General features: G+C 33.0%; 1 protein-coding gene across 3 annotated transcripts in view; it reads right to left on the bottom strand.

The window, feature by feature from the left end:
- Positions 1 to 26,390, bottom strand: part of LOC124366467 (glycoprotein-N-acetylgalactosamine 3-beta-galactosyltransferase 1-like) — a 55,265-nt gene that overhangs the window by 10,726 nt on the left and 18,149 nt on the right. For all 3 annotated transcript variants that reach the window (XM_046823047.1, XM_046823049.1, XM_046823048.1), the window contains exons 3-5: positions 4,225 to 4,360; positions 3,980 to 4,089; positions 90 to 242 (exon numbers count right to left, since the gene is read on the bottom strand). In XM_046823047.1, the coding sequence (XP_046679003.1) occupies positions 90 to 242; positions 3,980 to 4,089; positions 4,225 to 4,360 (399 nt within the window). The remainder of the gene's footprint in view (positions 1 to 89; positions 243 to 3,979; positions 4,090 to 4,224; positions 4,361 to 26,390) is intronic.

Here is a 26,390-nt window from a genome sequence, read left to right as displayed (position 1 = left end):
GCAAAGTTTTCACTGTTAGGTAGATTCCCTCAACTAGTATACGAAACTGTAAGTTTTGTGAAAACTATCAATAAAAGTGCACATTTTACCATTTTGTGAGCTCATGAAGAGGAGAATGTTGCAGCGTTTCCCCCAGGTGGCCTTGACATGGCGAGCTTTCTTCTGATGGTTCCCAGGGGATGTCATGATCCAGCAGAGCACTCGCACTTTGTTATACAGCTCCCTTGCCACGAGATCTTCATCTGAACATCACAATCAGTCTTGATGCTATGATGATGTTTGCAGTCTTTCAAAATATTTCTGTTAATATAATCTGGAGTATGTCTGTTACTTTTGGGGATAGGGCAGCTAGGAGACCTTACATATTGGATCAAACGGGAAACAATAAATTAAATTTAAAGGAATTATTAAATTTAAAGAATAAAGCTTGTGTTGCCAGTTCCTTCTTTTGATTTAACTCCCTCTTGCAGTTGTAAAATGGAAAGAGAATGAAGAACTGATTTCTGAACGAACATATGCACAAGTGTACTCTACAGACTAAGTGTACCTACTTAGTGATAACCTCAAGTCCACAGTGAGGATATCTGTGATCAGCACATTCAATAATGTTAAGAAATAATAATGGCTACAAGATAGTGTTTTAAATGTACTTGTAAGTAAGAATAGTATGTGAAGTGAAAATCTTGAATGTAAGTATTGCTCTCGTAAAACAATTTTAATAAGATGAGAAAAATGGAATGAAAAGTGGAATGTGAAAAAAATTGAGGAAATATGAACATTCTACAACCACAGTTAATAATCAAGTGCTGTAAAACTTTGATCACCTGTGGATATTTTAATCACAATGTTACGAAGAAAAACAAATTACAATAAGTGGAAGTCTAAGGTAATACCACTCCTCAGAGGGTTCACTTCTGGCCACTTTTTACTTCCAGTTGAACCTACACTGGATAAAGTCAGAAGTCAAAGTCAAAAAATCTTTATTCGTTTTAGTTACAATGATGTAACATTTGAATAGTGTCAGTTTAAACTAGCTAAAAACTAATATAAAATAAGCCTATAATAAAACTAAAATAAAACTACCTGATTTGCAAATCAAAATATTCATCTAATGAATATAGAGCCTTGTCTATCAAGTATGCCTTAAGCTTTCTTTTAAATATTTTATGTTCTGTTTCTTGTTTGATAGCAAGTGGAATGGATTTAAGAAATTTGGATCCAATGTATGTTGGTTTTTTCGTGTAAAAATTTAGCCTATGGTGAGGTATTAAAATATCATTTTTATTACGTGTATTGTACAAATGAATTACGTTGGTCATACCAGTATTTAAGTTTTTAATTTTAGAGCACATAATTGTATCCATTATATATTGACCGTAGACAGTTAAAATTTTGAATTCCTTAAAATATTCTTTCACAGAATCATTTATTTTTAGTCCTAACATAATTCTCAGAGATTTTTTCTGTATCCGGAGAATTTCATCAAGATTTGATTTTTTCGTAGCACCATAAAAACAGAGGCCATATGCAATATAAGAGTGTATATAGGAGAAATAGATTGTCCTCAATGTATCAGTGCTACAGATAAAAGACATCTTCGTCAAAGCATAAATTCCCGAATTTAATTTTGTAATCAACAATTGTACGTGTTGATCCCAATTAAGATTTTCATCAATAGTCAGACCTAAGAATTTGGTACTCTGATTTTTCATTACTAGTTGGTTATTTACTATGATCATTGGCTCAATTATTTCCTTTTTTTGTTGGGTTTTAAAAGATATATAATTTGTTTTATTTATATTTAATTTTAAATTGTTTTCATTTAAAAAAGCATTAATGTTATTCAATTCCAAATATGAAAGCCTCTCTATCTCATCTACTGAATTAGATGATAATTTGAGGTTTGCATCATCTGCATATAAACACAGGTTTTCTTGGGGAATGTGTTTTAAGCTAAGGTGCATATTTTTCAAGTAACACAAGAATAGCAATGGTCCTAAAATTGAACCTTGCGGAACTCCAAAAACTATTTTTTTTAAGTTTGGAGGATACTCTCGAGATTTTATTTGGTAAGGATATTGAAGGAATTTCTACATATTGAAATCTATTATTAAGGTAAGATTGAAACCATTTTAAATTTGTTGAATTTATTCCTAAACAATTTAATTTCTTAATTAAAATTGAGTGGTCTACGCTATCGAAAGCCTTCGAAAGGTCCATAAAAATACCTAGTACATGTTCCCCTTTATCAACAGAATCTATTATCGACTCTAAATATTGTACTGCAGCACTTATTGTCGATCTACCAGTACGGAATCCATGCTGGTTATCGTCTAATAGATTATGTTCCTCTAAAAACGCCATTAGCTGAGAGTGAACGATTCTTTCATAAATTTTTGATGTTGAGGGAAGTAGAGATACTGGACGGTAATTTGATATTTCTTTTTTGTCATCTTTTTTATGTATCGAAAAAATTTTGGCTATTTTTAATTTATCGGGGAAGATGCCAGATATAAATGACGAATTTACTAAATGTGCTAGTATTTCACACAGATGTTCTCTAGCAGATTTTAAAAGTATAACTGGTATTTCATCAATTCCACTTGAATAATTATTTTTCATTAAGCTTAATACATTATTGACATCCCTAGCAGTCACAGGTTTAAATCTAAAAGTTGGTTTTCTTAAATTATCATTTGAAAATTTGTTAGATGTCTCATCAAGGCAGACATGCTGGAGACTATGTTGGCTAGATAAATCAACCATATTTACAAAATAATCATTAAAACTGTTTCCAATATCTGTAGGGCCTGTTAATGTTTTATTACCTACTTTAATTTTAAAGTTATCATAATGTTTTTGCTTCCTACTTCAGAGTTAATTATGCCCCATACTGTTTTTACAATATTTTCCGACTTGAGAATCTTATCATTATAATATGCTTTTTTTGTTTCATTAATGTTTTTCCTATAATCCATCAGTTTTCTTTTCAATTTTGTGTTCGTGTCTTTATCTTTAGATTGTCTAAATTGTTTACTTAACTGAACCAGGTTGGTTTTTTCTTCTTTTAACGAATATGTTATCCATTTATTATTTGAATTTCTCTGTTTAATTGTTTTCATGGGGAATGCTTGATTGAAATAGAATTTGAGTAAATAATCAAATTTATCATATTTTTCCTCAACTGAACAAAAATATATATCATACCACGATTCTTTTGATAACAAATAAGAAAAAGTCCGTAGATTTTCTTGCGAGTAACAACGTTTCTGAACAATTGTAAAAGTATTATTATTTACGGTATGTTCTGGGCATCCGAATTCGAGAATTCGTCCATCATGATCTGAGAGACATGTTACACATCCTTCTACAGAAATTAGATTTGGTAAACGCTTTTTGGCAAAGAAATTATCAATAGCGGTTTCTGAAATGTTTGTTACTCTAGTTGGAAACTTGACTAAATATTCCATATTATGACTAGCCAACATGTTTTTCAGCATTGTCTGCTCTTTAGAATTAACTAAAACATTTATATTTGTATCTCCAGCACAAAAAACAGAGCAATCTTTATATAATTTGATTAAATAATTTAGAAGTTGACTTAATTTATCCAAAAATATTTTTACACAAGATGCTGGAGATCTATTAAAGTTACAGCAAAAACCGATGTGTCAATTAAATCTGGACAACCTTATGGAGAGGCTGGTCCACAGTTGGCTTTCTCTTCCGAGAGGACTTGACTTGAGATTAGTGGCCTAAATTTTCCCTCATGAATCTCGACAGGAGGTAAGAGAACCAAAGAAAGGTATACCACTAGAGTTTGGTTGTGATATTTTGTCACTTTGGACCCCATACCCTGTATTCTCTAAGCTGTAAAACCCTTTGGTTATTCCAAAACAGACGGCCTAGTAATCGGCCTCAAGGCCACACACATTAGGCTTCTATCAAAATGTCCAAGACCCTGACAAATATTTCACACCTTTATGGAACTCCTCGTCATGACCGTGTGACCCCACTTCTCCCTTCAGCTCTGGCAAATTGTCCATGTGGCTGTGATGGTGAGGGTCACCCACAATCCTTTCTGGTTCTCTAAAACACGCACCAAAGAAAACAATTACTATGAACAATACGTTCATGTACACAGTTTACCGAAAAAAATTAAAAAGTCTTCTTTATTAATGTCGTACATCGACAATTACATATATTAAGAAAAGTTATAATTACCTGACGGGAAACATTGCCATCTCGCCGATGTGGTATGTGGAGGTGGTGAGAACGATGTAGGCGAACATGAAACCGAATGTGATGCCTATAGCGAGGGTCAGTACAAAAGTCCGACCCACCATCGGCTGTCTTGTAGCTGGAACAACAATTATTGTTAAGGTTAACATGCAACTCAATATCTATGTACTTCTTCGCTAAACACGTTGTGTGCTAAAGGGAGTTGTTAGGAAGTAAGGCAAATTTGGCAAATTTCATTTTTTGTTTTCTTATACATTATTTGTAAGCAAATTTTCAGAAATCTTTAAGAACAACTCAGTTTCAATAATTTACTTCTTATATCTGTGTGTCTGTATGCTGATGATTCAAATGTTTTGTTTTCTGGTCAGAAGCTTGAGAATATTGAAATTTCATCATATATTGGTCTAACTAGGATTAAGGATTTTTTTGACAAAAATAATCTTTTATTAAATTCAGATAAATCTAATTATATTTCTTTTTCTACAAAGCAATCCAGATCAAATTTAAACTGTGACATTTTTCTAGACAATGACAGACTTAAACAAGTAGACCACACAAAGTTTTTAGGACTTATAATAGATAAAAATTTAGCTTGGGATAAACATGTAGATCATGTTACTAAGAAGATGTCTACTGGTCTATATGCATTGCGACAAATGGCAAAAATTAGTAATTTACATACACTTAAATTAATATATTTCTCTTTGATCCATTCACATTTAGCTTACGGAATAAGCATTTATGGAGCAACAACAATAAGTAATTTAGATAGGCTTTTGGTCCTACAAAAAAAATCTTTGAGAATAATGAAAAATTTAAGATATACAGATTCTGTTAAACATATTTTTTCTGAACTTGGAATTCTGACAGTATATGGTTTATACATATTTGAATCAATAATTTATGTAAAACAGTTTTTTGATCCGATACTACAAACCAATAAACATACATATAATACCCGTTTTAATAGACATGTCGATCAACACAATCTTGAATTTCACAAAAAGAAAACATATTACAGAGGTGTTAGATATCTACATAATTTACCAACAAAATTTATAATGGAAACAAATCTGTTAAAATTTAAAAAAGAAGTCAAAGATTATTTAACTAATTTGTCTCTATATTCTTTTGAGGAATATTTCAATACAAAAACCAATTAATTAAAGAAGAATTGAAGATAAATTGTTGAGATGTTACGATTGTATTTTTTTTACTTATATTTTAAAATTAATATTAGTATTTAGTTTCATTGTAGTGACGCTATTCTTTGTACCTTGTACATATTACAGAATAAAGTAGTTTGACTATGACTATGACTATGACTATAGTAACTTAAAAAATATTAATTCAATGAGAACTTTAAGCATATTATCTTTTATCTTTATTCAAACCTAATTTCACACTAGGGATATATAAACATTTATACCGCACTCAAAGGGTTGCTGTAGGTAAGAAGATAATATGGGTTAAGAATATAAACAAAACATTTCTAGTGATTCCACAAGGAGTTACAGACATTTAATGTAAGTATTAGACTAATCTTGTAATTAAGGCCACAGAAACATAGCTACAAAATAAGGATACAAAATTTCCACAGAATATACATAAATAGGACTTAAAAGAAGTGACCCATTTATTATAAATTCTTGTGTAATGATCAGAAACTAATATGTACATGAAAGATTACTTAAGAGAGTGACACATTTCTAATAAATTCTCGTGTAATGATCAGAAACTAATATGTACATGAAAGATTACTTAAGAGAGTGACACTTTTCTAATAAATTCTCGTGTAATGATCAGAAACTAATATGTACATGAAAGATAATTTAAGGAAGTGACACATTTCTTTTAGTTCTCATGAAATTATCAGAGAATATGTACATTTATTATCTGTTTTTGGGGAAATTGTCTTAAAGGGAAATTACAATACTGTCATTAAATTAGCCCAAGAACAGACTGTACTACCTGAATTTATTACTTAAAATTAAAAGAGACATGCCAATATGATTTTTGAGTAGCTTAATTAATTTCTTTATATTTAATGAAAAATTGTACATGATTATAGAATTGTTATTATTTGAAACCGATGGCTCAACTTAATTAAATAAATATTATTGGTTACAAGTTCTTTATTAGATGAAACTTTGGAATAAAATAAATTTTTACTGGACTATACATTTTTCCATGGGATTAAACATGTATATACGGTTATTTAAATAATAATTAATTTTAAATTATATGCTTTGAAAAGAATTACCTTTTTAAGTAAAACTGTAAAATTATGATTCTATGTGAATGTTGAGTTTAGCTCCAGTTCATCTTCCTCCCATGCAGCTTCTGGAATGACGCTGTCACTGACTTGAATCCTGGAATCTGGAATCATGTTCATCTGATGGGAATAAAAAAAAGGTTGGTGATGAAGAAGCTCAAAATGAACTCTACATTGTTTAGACCTCAGAGGCACCTAGACAACAAAATATAGTGCAATCTAGGTGAAGAGGTATTCACCAAGTGCACCACGATGTTTTAGACAAAATATCTAAGCAAAATATGTTTATATTTTGTTGCCTATATTTTGTTGGTGTATTTGATGTCAAAACAATGTAAAAAGTTAATTTTGTGCTTCTTCGTTGTCGTCTTTATTTGGATGTCTTCAAAGAAATATGATTCCAGATTCCAGGATTCAAGACTGTAACAGCATCAGATTCCAGATGGTAGACTAAGAGGAAGGTGAACTGGAGCTAAAATCAACATTCACATTGCATTAACACTTTCCACCATAGCTAAGTTATGGTCCTTATACAATACTTACATTAACCCTTTCCGCTCCGGAGCGGTAATGTTAGAATGTCCACAGAGATCGGATGAGCAGCAGTGTTGGCCACCGCCATTTCCTCTAGCGCGTGCATATATTTTTAGAGTTGCCGTCCTCAGAGATCGGATGGTCAGCTGTGCTGTCCGTTGAATAATCCTACTAGCGCTCGGATGGACAGCAGCGTTGACCACAAGTTATAAACTCTTTATTTTTATTCTGACGTATTTTGTTATAATACAACGCATTAAGATCAATCAGCTGTTTTATTACAAAGCTTGGAAATTGATCATCTGGTCAATATTGCATTCTAGGCTTTCGTTTTAGCGCGCTTTTAACCACATTGTCACTAGTGAGTTAATCTACACACATTATTAGAACGGATTGTTATTATTCTTAGTATTGTGCAATTTTATTAAATATTAGTGTAAATGAAGTTTTGTAGATATCAGTGTAAATATAACTGTAAATAAAAGTGTAAATATATCAGTATTAATACCTGGTTTTACTGGTATTATTATTAATTACTGGTATTAGAGCTTGTTGGCGATATAAGGAACACATATAAAAAAGGAAGACCATCCCAATTGCAAGACATTTCCCGACTAAATGGGAAACTTCATCTACCATATCCTCTTGAAGGCAAAAAAGTGAAGAATTTCGTCGTGTGTAGCAGCAGAGCACAAGGCGGCGGCACCAGGAAAAGAGTGACGTTTTATTGCAAAACATGTGAAAATGAGCCCGGTCTTTACATCGGTGTTTGTTTTGAAAAGTACCATTCATCTCAGATATTTCAACAACAAGATGACAACTAGCCTGCAGTTAAATTTCTATTCGGAACAATAATAAGCAGTTAAATTTTATTTTTTATCATGTTATAATTATTTACTGTCACATTATTAATACTCATTGTAACTCATGTTAGTTTATAGAAATATAAAATTTCCATTGTAATACTTTTCGACTACATTATTATTTACCTTTGGACCTTTAAATCCATTTAACTTTTTAAAAGGCACAGTATCAATGATGCGGCGAAAATAAATCCGAGCTGGTGGGGACGCAACAATGACGTGGCTGCTGTGTGCACGCAGGCGCCATAGTGGACAGCACCGCTGCCCATCCGATCTGAGTGGACAGTACGCGCTAAAATAATACGAGCCTACGAGAAGCCATATTTGGTCAACACTGCTACCCATCCGAGCGGAAAGGGTTAATTTATACATTCAATATGACTCATTTTTTTTAGGGGCAAACAAAAAATAAAACCAAAAATATATATTTAAGTGTTAAAAGGTAACGATCAAAGTAATGGTAAGGTTGAGAGAAGATGACCAAGCCAGAGAACATTTCAAACACAAAAACATGATTACAGCTTGCAGTCAGTACATTTATAATACCATAACACTACCAACACATTTCCATAATGGAACATTCAAATTATAGTTTAGTATACAAAAGTACAAGAAATGGTAACTTAAAATCAACACATGGTTAAGTTTTACATAAAATATCTTTTCCTATGTGGAAACAAGGTAGTGATCACTTTCAGAGGGAAAAATACTTCACTGATAAGTGATTTATTGCTAAAATTAGTACTACAATACTGTAATTGAGGTTATGCTTGACAAGATAACTAACTATACTACTTTTAAATGACTAGCGTTAAAAAAACATGCTAATTAGTTATCTGTATGAGTTTTTACAAACGCTACAGATTAATGTTGAGTATGTATATGATGCTATCCGGTTAGTAGTATCCCTCTTCTATAGAATTCTCTTCTTTGACTTCCCTGTACTAAAGTTTTGACGAATCTGTATCTTCCTACTTCTTATTACCATATGGTCAGACTTCTGGTGTAATATTGGTATATACTATGACTACAGTTAATATTTTTTTATTTCAAACTCTAAATGACTTTGCTTTGGTTACTTATAAAATAAGTTCTAGAAACAAAGATTACAAAATACTTTAATTTTTTTAAATTAATCACGATAACTATTTCCTTTGCATAAAAACAAATTTATTACTGATATTACTTTATTAGGAAATACTCTAAACCTAATCTACACTATGTGTGACAAACATGCTCCAGATATTGCCTAACCTAATCTACACTATGTGTGACAAACATGCTCCAGATATTGTCTAAACCTAATCTAAACTATGTGAGACAAACATGCTCCAGATATTGTTTAAACCTAATCTACACTGTGTGTGACAAACATGCTCCAGATATTGTCTAAACCTAATCTACACTATGTGTGACAAACATGCTCCAGATATTGTCTAAACCTAATCTACACTGTGTGTGACAAACATAACATGCTCCAGATATTGCCTAACCTAATCTACACTATGTGTGACAAACATGCTCCAGATATTGTTTAAACCTAATCTACACTGTGTGTGGACAAACATGCTCCAGATATTGTCTAAACCTAATCTACACTGTGTGTGACAAACATGCTCCAGATATTGTCTAAACCTAATCTACACTATGTGTGACAAACATGCTCCAGATATTGTTTAAACCTAATCTACACTGTGTGTGACAAACATGCTCCAGATATTGTCTAACCTAATCTACACTGTGTGTGACAAACATGCTCCAGATATTGTCTAAACCTAATCTACACTGTGTGTGACAAACATGCTCCAGATATTGCCTAACCTAATCTACACTATGTGTGACAAACATGCTCCAGATATTGTCTAAACCTAATCTAAACTATGTGAGACAAACATGCTCCAGATATTGTCTAAACCTAATCTACACTGTGTGTGACAAACATGCTCCAGATATTGTCTAAACCTAATCTACACTATGTGTGACAAACATGCTCCAGATATTGTCTAAACCTAATCTACACTGTGTGTGACAAACATAACATGCTCCAGATATTGCCTAACCTAATCTACACTATGTGTGACAAACATGCTCCAGATATTGTTTAAACCTAATCTACACTGTGTGTGACAAACATGCTCCAGATATTGTCTAAACCTAATCTACACTGTGTGTGACAAACATGCTCCAGATATTGTCTAAACCTAATCTACACTATGTGTGACAAACATGCTCCAGATATTGTCTAAACCTAATCTACACTGTGTGTGACAAACATGCTCCAGATATTGCCTAACCTAATCTACACTATGTGTGACAAACATGCTCCAGATATTGTTTAAACCTAATCTACACTGTGTGTGACAAACATGCTCCAGATATTGTCTAACCTAATCTACACTGTGTGTGACAAACATGCTCCAGATATTGTCTAAACCTAATCTACACTGTGTGTGACAAACATGCTCCAGATATTGCCTAACCTAATCTACACTGTGTGTGACAAACATGCTCCAGATATTGCCTAACCTAATCTACACTATGTGTGACAAACATGCTCCAGATATTGTTTAAACCTAATCTACACTGCGTGTGACAAACATGCTCCAGATATTGCCTAACCTAATCTACACTATGTGTGACAAACATGCTCCAGATATTGTCTAAACCTAATCTACACTATGTGTGACAAACATGCTCCAGATATTGTCTAAACCTAATCTACACTCTACACTGTGTGTGACAAACATGCTCCAGATATTGCCTAACCTAATCTACACTATGTGTGCAAACATGCTCCAGATATTGTCCTACCTAATCTACACGCTGCTCCAATATTGTCTCCTAATCCACACTGTGTGTGGACAAACATGCTCCAGATATTGTCCTAAACTTAATCTACACTGTGTGTGACAAACATGCTCCAGATATTGTCTAAACCTAATCTACACTGTGTGTGACAAACATGCTCCAGATATTGCCTAAACCTAATCTACACTGTGTGTGACAAACATGCTCCAGATATTGCCTAAAACCTAATCTACACTGTGTGTGACAAACATGCTCCAGATATTGTCTAACCTAATCTACACTGTGTGTGACAAACATGCTCCAGATATTGTCTAACCTAAATCTACACTGTGTGTGACAAACATGCTCCAGATATTGTCCTAAACCTAATCTACACTTATGTGTGACAAACATGCTCCAGATATTGCCTAACCTAATCTACACTATGTGTGACAAACATGCTCCAGATATTGTCCTAAAACCTAATCTACACTATGTGTGACAAACATGGCTCCAGATATTTCCTAAACCTAATCTACACTGTGTGTGACAAACATGCTCCAGATATTGTCTAAACCTAATCTACACTATGTGTGACAAACATGCTCAGATCTTGTCTAAACCTAATCTACACTATGTGTGACAAAACATGCTCCAAGATATTGTCTAACCTAATCTACACTATGTGTGTGACAAACATAACATGCTCCAGATATTGTTTAAAACCTAATCTACACTGTGTGTGACAAACATGGCTTCCAGATATTGTATAAACCTAATCTACACTAGTGTGTGACAAACATGCTCCAGATATTGTATAAACCTAATCTACACTGTGTGTGACAAACATGCTCCAGATATTGTCTAAACCTAATCTACACTATGTGTGACAAACATGCTCCAGATATTGTCTAACCTAATCTACACTATGTGTGACAAACATGCTCCAGATATTGCCTAAACCTAATCTACACTGTGTGTGACAAACATGCTCCAGATATTGTTTAAACCTAATCTACACTGTGTGTGACAAACATGCTCCAGATATTGTCTAACCTAATCTACACTGTGTGTGGACAAACATGCTCCAGATATTGCCTAAACCTACTCTACACTATGTGTGACAAACATGCTCCAGATATTGTCCTAAAACCTAATCTACACTGTGTGTGAGACAAACATGCTCCAGATATTGTTTAAACCTAATCTACACTGTGTGTGACAAACATGCTCCAGATATTGTCTAAAACCTATCTTATATACATGCTCCAGATATTGCCTAACCTAATATACACTATGTGTGACAAACATGCTCCAGATATTGTCTAAACCTAATCTACACTATGTGTGACAAACATGCTCCAGATATTGTTTAAACCTAATCTACACTGTGTGTGACAAACATGCTCCAGATATTGTCTAAACCTAATCTACACTGTGTGTGACAAACATGCTCCAGATATTGTCTAAACCTAATCTACACTATGTGTGACAAACATGCTCCAGATATTGTCTAAACCTAATCTACACTGTGTGTGACAAACATGCTCCAGATATTGCCTAACCTAATCTACACTATGTGTGACAAACATGCTCCAGATATTGTTTAAACCTAATCTACACTGTGTGTGACAAACATGCTCCAGATATTGTCTAACCTAATCTACACTGTGTGTGACAAACATGCTCCAGATATTGTCTAAACCTAATCTACACTGTGTGTGACAAACATGCTCCAGATATTGCCTAACCTAATCTACACTATGTGTGACAAACATGCTCCAGATATTGTTTAAACCTAATCTACACTGCGTGTGACAAACATGCTCCAGATATTGCCTAACCTAATCTACACTATGTGTGACAAACATGCTCCAGATATTGTCTAAACCTAATCTACACTATATGTGACAAACATGCTCCAGATATTGTCTAAACCTAATCTACACTATGTGTCACAAACATGCTCCAGATATTTAGTGTGTTTCAGATCAATATTTACCTAATTAGGCTACTAGCAAATATAAGCCAACCAATTATTGAACTTGAAGTAAATAATTTCACTAAACTAGTAAAACTTCTCATTTAACATCTTATTTTTACCACAGCTCGTTAAATTCAAATTTACCTTAAAGCAAAAAACAATATATAAACTTTAACGTAATTGTGACATTAATTAAAACAAATAAATTGCTACCATTTTGGAATTACACAATTACCAATCTCTACGATGAACTGACAATAAAGCAGCATAATTATAGGTACTGAAAATATTGTAGCCTACTGAACTTCAAGGTAACAACTATAACATTATCACACTACTCCTATTCAACACTGCTACTTAACTATCCAGATTTGTGTAAACCTGTGAGTTGATAAGCCGTGAATACAGCAAAAGCCACATACATATCATCTTGTGCATGTTTTTCAGCTTACTCATTAATATTCATCTCTGTCAAAGCAGTAGAACAAGATCTTTAACAAAACTCAATCAATCTTTAAACACGTTAGCTGTGGCTGATTGCCAGGCCAATCACACGTCGCTGGCCAAAACTCTGGCTGACTGATCTGACATTCAATGGTACCAACAATTTAAAGCGTTTCCACTCTGGTACTTGATGAGATCTAGCTGCAGACGTCTGAGACATTTCAAACTTGAACTAGATTAAACATAGTACCTTTCTGTTTCCTCAGTCGTAACTCGTTAGAACTCTGGCAAATGTCCTTTGCCCTTTTTATACTGTATGATATAAATATTATGGGCCATGTATATTGTACAGTAAATAGTACTTTTAATCTAGTGTTGCAGTAAACGAGAGAAGAGGGGAAGAACTATGAAAAGATATTCAGAATGTTACAATTGCCGGTGACTGCTCAGGCATGGTTAACAAAAGACACATCAGTACACAGTACCTACCATGTACCTATGTCCTATTAGGTTTTCTGGTCGTTTTAGCAGATAATACAGATTAATTAATTACAAAGAGTTAAAAAATTGTGTGCTAACCTGAATGCAGGTGGCTGCCCATGCAGTCATGCCAACTGCATATGGTCGAGCCTCATTTTATTTAAAATTACATTTTTAATCATATTGAACAAAACTAATGTGGATACAATTACATTTAAAAGATCAAATTTTGCCACATACCGGGTGTATCATTTGCGGTGGCGAACGTGTTAAAGGCTTACAGAATGAACAATACTTGTTTTTGCACACTCATATTATTTCTCGGAAGTGAGGTATTTTTATGCATTTATTTGCTGTAAGATGAAGTGTTTAGTCCTTACTCATATCTTGGGACCCCTCCCCAACAGTCAATGATCTCCAGGTGTTTTTCACAGAAACTGGAGGTGTGACCCTGTAATCCATGAGCCTATTAAAAGATCAGATTTGAGAATGGTTTGGGACGAGGTCTATTGGATTCAGTTTTTCTGCACTGTCACATAGAACTATGATACTATCCAGAACTGTCAGTTATAAAAGTACAATTTGGGATTTTAAACAGGATTTTAGCATTACACCCGCACAGCCATGATCTCAGATAGGAATCTTGCATTCAGATTTCATGCAAACAGTTTCCACTAGGTTGTAAGTAAATATTTACTGATTGATTAGTGAAATTTTCTAAGACACAGTCAATTTTGACTATTAACAAAAAAAGGAATCTTTCATCACTTACACCACTCGGCAAGCATCAAAACACAAAGTGTTCTAGAACACATTATAACGGATTTATAAAAATTGTTATTAATTTAATTAAAGTTTATACCGGGTTATTATATTACTTCATAACACAGTAAATAAAAAGTAAAATCACAAACAGATGAAAGTTTTTAAGCTTATGTGGTTTGTGTCATAAGCTATCATTTAAGTTTTCAGGTTCACGCCTCGAAACATTGCTAAGTTCTTGCAAAGTTAAAAAAAGTTTGTACGTGTGATGTTTTTATGATGGCTTACTACAGATTAATATTTCCAAGCCAGTTGTACGGAATTTCTCTTGGGGCAGTTGTGCAATATCAAACTTGGAAAGAGTATTCAGACTGCAAAAAAAGCTGTTTAAATCATCACAAAATTGAATAACAGAAGTCATGTAGAAGTGCCTTCAAGAAAGCTCAACTTGCTAACTCTACCCAGCTTGTATATTTTAGAGACTTCATTTTACTGTCAATTTTAGTGTATATTGACACAGGGCAGTGATATACATAGATACGAGACAAGAGCTCGGGAGCACTTTAGAGCCCGACAGCATAGAACAGCTGCATCTGAATACCTCTCTTCTCAAGCTGGGATCAAATACATTAACAGTCTCCCTGAAACACTAAATTTAGAAACCAATCCAAATAAATTTAAAACCCAATTAAAACACTACCTGGTGTCTTGTGCTTTGTACTCAGTTGGCGAGTTCATGGAGCACGCTTGGGATTGATATTCGCGGCAGTGTTGCAATCCTGGGACTTAGTCCCATGAATGTTGTTTGTTTTTATATGTATGAATGGGTGCCTGCGTGCAGCTGTATGGAAAGTCGAGTGAATGGATTTAGTTTTTAAAATAAATACTGTGAAAACTTGGTATTATTGACTGTTGCAACACATAAATATATTCTATTCTATTCTACCAATATCGCTTCATCACAGCTCCCAGTTTTTCAAAAATTTGATGCTATTTTCCTTGCTAAAGTTATTTTTTTTTAATTATTTCTAAGGTTTCTTTAATTACCCTTGGATAGTTTAGTTGGAATGTTTACAAGTACTTTTGTTTTGTCAAACTATATTGCATGTTTGGTTTTGAAACTGTGTTCTGCTTCAGTTGATATCTTGTCATTGAGGAGACAAAACATTTAATACGAGTGGATGAACACCTTAGATGCACGTAACGTCAAGAGACAGAAAAATCCAAAAACATTGAAATGTACATCAGGAAACATACAGACAGATTAGGTTTGGAAACTGTACTTAGTAAGTATGTGCCAAATGATGGTATATGATGGAATATAGGTATCATCATGAAAGAAAATACATTATCAGAAAGTGCCTTCTTCTTTTCTTGTGATATTTAGGAAGAGTTTTGAGGAAGTAGAAAGCGAGGAAGACGAGTGAGCTTGCACAATTTTCCACTACAAATATGAATTTTGTCTAACATGATGATATCATGTGGTCAATAGAAAAAGAGGTGAAGATAGCTAAGTTTTTCCAAACAAGATGTTTACTTATACTGGAGAGATCAATTGCAATATCTTATCTCTTGCTTCAACCCAATTCACACTACCATCAATGAAAACGGAATTAATTTATCAATAATTATAAAATTCTGAGTATAAAAACAAAATGCAAGTTTATTAATTTAATAGTTTATTCATTTTAATTTTGTTTTCTTAATTATTTTCTTAGTTATTTGTAGTTTAGTTCCTTAATATTCAGTTACTTTAATAACATGAATACATATTTATTTATTTAACACTAACGTAAAATTCTTTAATAAAACTAGATAGGATCAGGAAATGGATTAAAATTAAAATATGAATAAATAGCAATCAGATCACTACATGTAAAAAACCACTATCAAGCTTTGGATTAGTTTAATTTGGTACTTCCTAAATTGAAAAAATTATAAATTAGTTTAAAACATTATGATGTAAGTAGAAAGCGATAATTTAAAAATATATTCTTGATCTTGATATCTATGTTAATTCATTGGCTATTTGACAATTGATTTAGCAGAGAATCACATAAAAATATTTTGTGAAATTCAGTACAGTGTCCTTGCCTAGTTTAGTGGGGTATGAGTGTTGTATGTTTATCAGGAATAACTATTATTTTTATTGTGAATAGTGCTTTTCATTCATATCAGATTAGAAATAGGCAGCACCTGAAAGTCCAGTAACACACAGCTTCAATACATGAAAACGACCATACATCCTTTGTACTAGAATATTAAAACAGGATATTTTTTCTTAATAGTAATTTTGTATTGACAAAAAATTAAGAACACGTTTTGCTAAAATATGATAAAAATAATTTGTTTATTCCTCCAATGAAATTACACCAGTAGTGCAATTAAATAAGTTAAATAAGAGTATTAAAGAGTAAAATCTAAATACTAATAATATTTGCTTACATACTAGGCAAATCAAATATAAACGGTAATTTTCAAAATTATATTTATTGAATAATACTATACAGAAACTATACCTTCAACATTTTTCAATGTAGTCTCCTGCATTATCTACACACTTCTGCCACCGATTTGGAAGCTTGAATATTCCCTGTTCATAAAAAGATTGAGGGCGAGTTGTTAACCAATTGCACACGTGGTATTCAACGTCTTCATTGTTTTCAAATCGTTTTCCTCCAAGTGATTCTTTCAGGGGCGCAAACAAAAAATAGTCAGAAGGGGACAGGTCTGGACTGTAAGGAGGGTGTTCGAGAGTTTCCCAGCCCATTTCTTCCAATTTATCCCTTGTCAACAATGCGGTGTGAGGCCTTGCGTTGTCATGGAGAAGGATGACATCTCTAATGGGCAGACCTCGTCTTTTGTTCCGGTAACTGGTTTTTGCTGACTGTAGCACCTGGCAGTAGTAAGCCGCATTCACTGTTCGTTGATCGTGAAGAAAATCAATGAGTAGAACTCCCCTTGAATCAACAAAAATTGTTGCAAAAACTTTTCCGGCTGAGAGACGAGTTTTGGCTTTCACTGGGCAGCCTTCATCCTTCCTTCGCCACTCCTTACTTGCCATTTTCGATTCGGGAGTGTAATGGTGGACCCATGTCTCATCACATGTGACGATGCCCCTCAAAAAATCTTCACCTTCTTCTTGAAATCGTTGCAGAAGTCTCCCAGCAACCTCCGACCTGACCTGTTTTTGTTTTCCGGTCAACAACCTCGGAACCCAGCGAGCACTAATTTTTCTGGTGGCCTGTGATTGCAGACTGAACACTCCCGTAGCTGATACCAATTTCCGACGAGATTTCTTGAACAGTTAACCGGCGATCACCTTCAATAAGCTGTCGAACCGCACTAATGTTGTCATCTGTAAGACTTGACCTTGGGCGTCGACCGTGACTTTCGTTTTCAACACGTTCTCGGCCATCCCTAAATTCTCTGGCCCACGTATACACTCGATTTTGAGACAGAGTAGTGTCCCCAAACTGTGCCCAAACGAGTAAAAATTTCCGAAGGCTTAACACCTTCATTTGTTAAAAATTTTATGACGATGCGTTGCGCAACAGATGTATGTACCTCTCGCTCGGTCATGGCTGTACTGAAGGCAGAACACAACGCTAGTGTGAAGCAAGCAGTTCCCCCCACTCCTATTAAGCAAAACGACAATCGCCCACAGCCGCATCACGTCCGAACGTGTTTGGTACAGTCAACAGCAAAATTACCATTTATATTTGATTTGCCCTCGTAATTAAATAACCAACTGTGTTCAAAATAAATAATCGATAAAACAATGAATAAGTCAGAAATAACATAACAAACAATCAGCAAAATACTTTTAAAATGGGCACAGACAGTAATACATAGTTAAATATCAAAATGAGCAACAGTAACAAATTTTGAATATATAGTAAGAAACAAATAACAAGAAAGTGATAAAAAAAATTAACTGAAGACCACATTATTAAACGCACCTATATATTATTGGCCTTATTTTGCACTGATTGTTTTAAATTATATTTGAACCTTAGTTCACATGTTCTTAACTATATAAAATGTACTGTGAAAATAAATAAAATTATTATTCATTATCATTATTATTTTTAACAACCTTGCACAATGAACTTCTTTAAAAAAAAAAATTGGAAATCTTTGCAAAAATCACAATTTATTATGGTTAGAACACTGAACTATTAATTAATTAATGCCCCACCACTAAGCAAAGAGTGCCAAAGCTCACCATGGTCACGAGATTTATAGCTAATAATAGTAGTGGCAGTAGCAAAGGTGTGTAGAACTGACAACTGATAACAAAAATGAGCCATTAACTAGCAAAAATAAACACAGTAAGGTTCACACTCTCACAGACCAGAAACTATGCCCAATCTTAATACAATACCACAAGTATTTTATTGGATATTACCTGTGTTACTTTAAATGTTTTTCACAATTAATTGAACTATTCTAAATATCCTGTATTCACTATTCTAATACAACAATAACATAAACATGTAATCAATCTTTTCTGGGAATATTAAAAATGTCTAAAATCCAGATACATAATTTATTTTGAATTAAAATTAGTCAAAACCCACTAAATTAGACACAACATTTTATTAATTCATTAAATAATCTTTAATGTATGATTTGACTTATAATACATTATGATTTATTTTTGAACTGAAGAATTAGTCTCACGATAAATTAAATTTTATCACGTAGATCAATATGATATATATCAATATATATATATGAATCATATATATAATTTACTTTATATGTATTATAATAATGATGATTGTTATTATTATCAATATATTTTTATTGACTATTATTATTTATTATTACTCACAGAAAGTAACAAACAGTACTAGGACAATCCTGAGAAAATAATGATGACTATATTTCCAAACCTGATAAATTGGACACGCTTTATAATTTTTCAAGGTTTAGTTTGAATAGTTTACAAAATGTGTAAGTTTTGTAATATACGCAAATCTCCAGATCCCTGATACACGAAACAATCACAGAAATTCTTGGATATCGGAAATTGTCTGCGAGGTGGGTCCCAAAACAGCTGACAGAACAGCACAAGTTGAATCGAGTTTTTGGAACACTACAAACTTGAAGGCGATGATTTTCTCTACTCTATTGTTACTGGAGACGAAACTTGGATTGCCCACTACACACTTGAAACTAACAGATAGTCTCAGCAATGGTGTCACACCTTGTCACCCTCCGCCTAGAAATTCAATACCTTAATTTCAGCCAAAAAAAAGTCATTGCATCCGTGTTTTGGGACCATAAAGGCATAATTTTGATTGAATATCTGTCTCACGGGGAGACCATCAACGCGGAAAGATACTGTGAGATGCTAAAAAAATTGAAAAGGGCAATTCAGAATAAAAGGAGGTGCATGCTGTGTCTGCCTGCTACACGACAATGCCAGACCTCACACGAACAACGCCACGAAGCAACTCCCGGACTTTTTTGGATGGGACGTTTTGAACCATTCCCGTATTCCTCTGACCTATTCCCTTCAGAGGTCCATCTCTTCACTTCCCTGAAGGTGCACATACGTGGAAACAAGTTTCCATCGGACGAGGAGGTGTAGGGGGAGGTGGAGAAGTGGTTAAAACAATTAACAAGTTGTGTACCAAGTCACTATCTGAAAACAGCTTATTATGCTTATTTTCAATCAGTTTTTCGATATGGTTTAATTTTATTTGGCAACTGTTCTAGGATCGATGAAATTTTAATTCTTCAAAAAAAAGCAATTAGAGTAATAACAAAATCAGATACAAAAGCTCACTGTAGACCTTTGTTCACTAAATTAGAAGTGCAAACAATCATAAACTTATATATATTTGATTTGATTACTTTCATTTTGAAGAATCATGACTTGTTAAAATTTACAAATGAAATTCATGACCACAATACTCGTAACAAGAATAAGGCAGTAATTGAGTATCACAGACTAAGCAAATCTTTATCTAGTCATATTGTATTGTCTATTAAAGTGTACAACAAGGTTATTCACCTTATAAATGAAAATTCAGTGAAGATATTTAAACACAAATTTTATAAGTGGTTACTCAACAATCCCTTTTATTCTTTAAATGAATTTTTTTTACTGTCTGTGATCAATTTTTAAACTAAGAATTTATTTTTATACTGTGCAACTGTACTTAATTATTTATTAACGTTTTATAATAAGTGTTTGTCTAATTTTATTAATAAATAAATTTATGTTTTGTTTATGTATGTATAACTTATATTGTTTCTATTGTTATTTTGATCTCTAGTTTTCATAGAGATTAAGTTGTTAAGATTTTATTAAGTAATACATTTTTAACTGTTTTTTATTTATTGACTTATTTGTTGTAACTTTAAATATCCTTATATTATTTATTTAAGTAGGTTAGTGACATGGCATTACTGCTCAATATAAATAACTTTGTCAATGCTTTTGTAAGCCTGAACGACAATAAAACATATTCTTATTCTTATTCTTATTCTTATTACAAACTAGGTTAAAATAAACAAATCTTACCAAAGCGTTTGGAACCAAATAACCTTCAAACAAAGCATAAAACAATGTATGACAAATGTGAACTTTTCAGTTTCAAATCTAAATGACATGATAGAACATGTTTTGCTTGTTGTCTAGTAATTAGGCATGCAACACATGCCACAGATACACAAACACCTGTTTGTCATCAGTGAACATGGAACAGCTTGTTACTATAGAACGATACAAGTGCTGACTACTACCTACAGTAGTATGATACCTTTAATCAGTTATGATAAAGTGAACAGAACACTAAAAACAATGCTTAATTTATGAACAAACTCTAATAATTACGAAATTTCAGTTATGTTGGTCTGATCATGTGTTCACTGAACACGAAAGTCCTCACAAAAATAAAATTTCTTAATAATTGCAGTGTTTGTTCATAAACTAAGCATTTGATTCCAATAAGAAGAAGCTGGTAGAATGTACTAAAAACAATTACATTGAATTTTGTCTATAGCATTGTGTATTTCTTTCGTCAACAAGAACAAAGCTCTATTCAAATTTATATTGCTTCTATTTGAATAAGTTTTTATCAATAATACAGTTAACATGTTCACAACAACGGCTTATTTCCGGACTTTTTTATTTGCTGTCGAATTTTTCAATAATAATGGCAAAAAACCGTAATAGCTTTTTTTATGTGAAACATCTAATTATAACAAGATTATGTAGGCTTCACAGTTTTGAAAAATTAAACATTATATCATTATGTTTTTTTTAATGTTTTTCCATGTACCCCAAGGGATAGCTAAAAAATTAATTTACCTTAAAAATTAAGTAATTGCGTGCCTTAATAACCTGGGTGCCTTATAATAGAAAGATCGTATGTACCTGATGGAGTACATGTCTTCATGAAAATGTTAATAATTATTAAATGTTTTAAAAGTTTGTTAACACATTACTCTAATATCTTCACTGGCAGACTGCACAAAAAAGATAAAGAAGAATAAACAACATGGCACTTCGTACTCATAGTGTATGCTGTGGAGTGCGTAAAAATCGAGCGTATAAAAATAATAATACGGTTCAGTGCCAGGAATCTTTTAAATGTTGGTTCCATAGCAATTGTGTATCAAAAGTTCTCTGACTACGGAAGTAATAACTCATTAGTGAAAACTGTGTTCTCTGAGAAAACTATTGTAGACCGTAAGTTAATAATTACGAGTGGTGAATCGCGGTAAAGGAGCAACTGTGTATCAATCTCTGATATGGAATATCAAATGTTCTCTGACTATGGAAGTAATAAATCATAAGTGAAAACTGTGTTCACTGTGAAAACTATTGTAGACCATAAGTTAATAATTACGAGTGGTGAATCGCGGTAAAGGAGCAACTGTGTATCAATCTCTGATATGGAATATCAAATGTTCTCTGACTACGGAAGTAATAAATCATAAGTGAAAACTGTGTTCACTGTGAAAACTATTGTAGACCGTAAGTTAATAATTACGAGTGGTGAATCGCAGTAAAGGAGGTGGGATGGAGGAGATCTACCGAGGCTGTTTGTACCATACTAAAACTATCACTGATCAGACACATGCATTATCGCAAAACCACAAAGAACTTAGTGACAGAATAATATTTATGCTACAAAAACTAAATTTGATAAATTGATTAGAGCTCAAGGTATATTTAATGATTTTAATTCTAATTCTTTTTAAACTCAAACTGAAACAGTTTTGAACTCTGATTCAACGAATAATTTAAGCACTGATTTTTGAGTGTTGATTAATGGAAGCAGACGATAGCTACAGGCGTCTCCGCTTTCGCTCACAGTTGCCAATACGATCGAAAAATCCTACCAGAAAACGTCTGGAAATACTATGGAGGAGTATTTTTTAGGTCGTAATGGACAAGTAAATGCAAATGACAATTATCTGTGAAACTGAACACTCCTGGCAACAGGAGGAAAAACATTTCAGAACTCTGTTTCTGAAAATGGCTGTGATTTTCTTCCACTTTGTAAGCAGAAATTAATAACAGTGCTATAGATCCACATAACCTAACTATTGTGGACAAAAGAGAACATTTGTTTGTCATTCGTCTTATCTGGACATATCCGGACATTTACTCCTCTTTTAAGGTTGGCGTATTGGAGAAATCAAGAGATTTTTTTTTAATCTGACTGATAGCTAGTAGGCTGCTACATAAATAAATTTACTAACAAGTTTAATATTAAGTAGAGTAGTTTAAACAACTCTAAGGGAGGGTGACCACTTTGACTGGAACAGCCCAGCCTGGCCCGGCCCAGCTCACCATCTTGGACACCTGCCCACTGTGTCCCAGATTTGACCGAGGCTGGATATGCCGGGCCGGACTGGGCTGGTCCAAATGCATTGACATTTGATTGTATGGATTTCAATATACTGAGAACAGTCAAACTCACACATTAATCTGATAAGATAACAACCAGTCTGGTATTCTAGTTTAAATTCAACAAAACAATTTGCCACTTCATATACACTACATGAGTCTGCAACAATAAGCTTATCAAAGTGACCAATCCCTCCACAATGGCTGACTGATAACGAGTGTGATATTATCATATACGTTTCTGCATACCAGAATATTAGTTACAACTCTCTTGGGAGGCCTTAAAGATTTAGAAAATTTGAGGTCCTTGACAAACTCCATGTTTTACTGTATTGTAATCACCTCACTTGAGGCTCTAACTACAATTGTGTGCACTAATTTTGCAGACGTAATTATTGAATTAAGTGCCAGCAAAATAAGGTAATACCATTACAATATAATACACAGCTGCACCGAGCGCTGGTCCAGGGGTCGTCTCGTAACTCACCTACAGTAATGAATTTAAATTTCTAGATATTTTATTTGTAGCTCTCTGTAATCAATTTTGTGAATGATAATATTAACCAACTCTACATCTAAAATGATTGTGGATTTTATAGTGCTTATCTAACTATAAATATGGTGTTTTCCATGAAATTCAATAACTGATTATACTGAACAATATGGTCTATAGCAAGCATGTCAATCTTATCTACCACTTGAAACAGATTTTGGAAAGTACTGAAATCACTTTTAATACTTGAGCAAACCTAAATAAGTTCTTAACTTATATCAAAAGAGTTGATTCAATACTCAAATGGACACGCAGCAAGTTCTGGTAACAATTATTTTTGTTTGTTCATTGTTTTATTTATGTATTTTTTCTATCTTTTGTTTACTATATCATCCATTTGCTAGGATCATGCAGTTTTATACATAACTTCACATCCATAACTTACTGCACTGCAGCTTTAATTAAGATTATTGGTGGTGATCCACTCGAGCATTATTTAAATGCTATCAAACATGTCTAGCCTGTGAATTAATAGATAGTACTACACAACTCAAGAGTACTTTAAATACAATTTAGTTATTTTATACAATTTAAAAAACAAATTCATTCCTTTTACATATAAAGATATAGCTTCTCTATATTAACATTTTTAAAGTCTAAAACTTAATTCAATTCAACATCCTAGTTCAAAATTTATCCAAAGTAAAAACGTATTTGGAAATAAATTCAAAATTCAAATCGTGTGCTTTGTTATTGACTAATGGCGGCAAGAACAGTGATGTACTTGCCTCTCTGTTTCACAAGCAGTCACGTTTATAAGGATAAAAGTGACAAACGAAAACGTGATCAAGGGAAAATAAATATGTGGGTCTGATGATGTGCTCATTGAGAATGAAAGGCCTCACAGAATTAAAAACGTATATTATTGGAGTGATTGTTTTAAATGAATAACTAATTCCAATAAGAAGAGAGCTTCTAGAATGTTATTGTTTAGTTGTAATTATATTTTAATTTGTAAATTATATCAATATTTATACATCTTATAAATAAAAATGAATTGCCAAATGTATTGGTAAGTGCTTATCTTGAGAACGGCTGGACCAATTCAGTTAATTCTTTTTGTAAAATTTCCATTGAAATCCGAGGAAGGTTTTTATGAAGAAAAAGTTAAAAAAAGTTACCTGGAATATTTTGGAATTCAGAAAAAATTGTAGTTTTTACGTTTCATAATTCAAATTAAACTGGGATTAAACAGCTGTTAACACCTTCAGCTATAGTGTGAGAAATTGGTTGAAACATCTGTTTACATTTAAAATTGATTAAATATTAAGTAAACAGTGCTTGATCAATAGTGTAATGCAGATAGTAAATTAAAAAAATAAAACATAAATTTTACTCCAGATTGGGCCAGTGACGAATTTAAATCATGTAATGCATTTTAAATATAATTTAAACACTGTAATCTAACCAACCTTAATTACCAAAGTTATGAATGTTTTCACATCATTTACGTTAAACTGGTGAGCTTCCTTGACATTGTGATATGGCATTTTAATAGTGGCTTTTGGAAAAACAGAGAAATGAACACTAAAATCACTCAACGATTCTTTCTTTCCCTGGCTACAGTCCAAAAAACAAATGTAACTCAAAACTTTAATAACGGCTATTTTGGAATGTTGCATAACCTTAATAAGGATTTTCCCCTTATACCGAAATTACATAGGAAGTAGGTAGGACTTCCCCCTAGGCCGTAATAGGCTTCTCAGTCCTACTTATGTATTTTCTTCATCAGGACAAGGCAAACTCAATTATGTCAACACGATTTTGACTAAAATAGATTTCCGAGGACTAGATAATCAAATGTATATAGTATTTTGATTGTGTTTTCTTGATCGGGATGACAAAGCAGATTCAGATGTGACGTTGTGTATATAATTAATTATAGAACCAGAAATGCTCCTACACATGCCAAACATGATATAATAATTAAGTTAAACTCTGATAATATTTACCATGAACTTAAATAATATCTACCTGATGTATGTCTACTTATGTTTTAAAATTTTCATAGGACTCCCATCATATTACATCATAATTGCTTTTACTAAGTAATATAAGGACTTTGGTTCTTAAGATTACGTGGGAAGCCGCGAGTAACAGCTAGTTAATTTCTAAAATTGAAAACTAAATATTTATTACGTTATTTGGTCCTACATTTTAAATTCAGTCCTTAGGATAATAATGAATATTGATGATTCCATATCATTCGATAATCATCATCCGATTGTGTTGGTGGCTCTTATTATACTGCATCCCACGCAAAATTTTGTTATTCACAGGCTTCACTTGCAAAATCTCATGGACCATCATCCAGCTAAATACCGCCCATATAGAAATCACGGTTCATGCAAAATTTTTTATTTCGTCTCGAGATATTCTAGGCACAGACAATCATCCAGGAGCAAACTTTTCCAAGCCCCGAATAATAGGCTTCACTAACGCCCACTCAATAAATAAATAAGACAAATATTGTAATGAACCATAAAACTAATTATTGATGTTGAATGTTAATATCAATTTTTGTTGGTGAACAGTAACCAAATTAACTGACAGATCTTAATCAAAATTGATAAGCAAAATAAATATAA

Source organism: Homalodisca vitripennis, chromosome 7 (assembly GCF_021130785.1).
Source record: "Homalodisca vitripennis isolate AUS2020 chromosome 7, UT_GWSS_2.1, whole genome shotgun sequence".
NCBI lineage: Eukaryota > Metazoa > Arthropoda > Insecta > Hemiptera > Cicadellidae > Homalodisca > Homalodisca vitripennis.
This window is presented reverse-complemented; position numbering and strand designations above follow the sequence as displayed.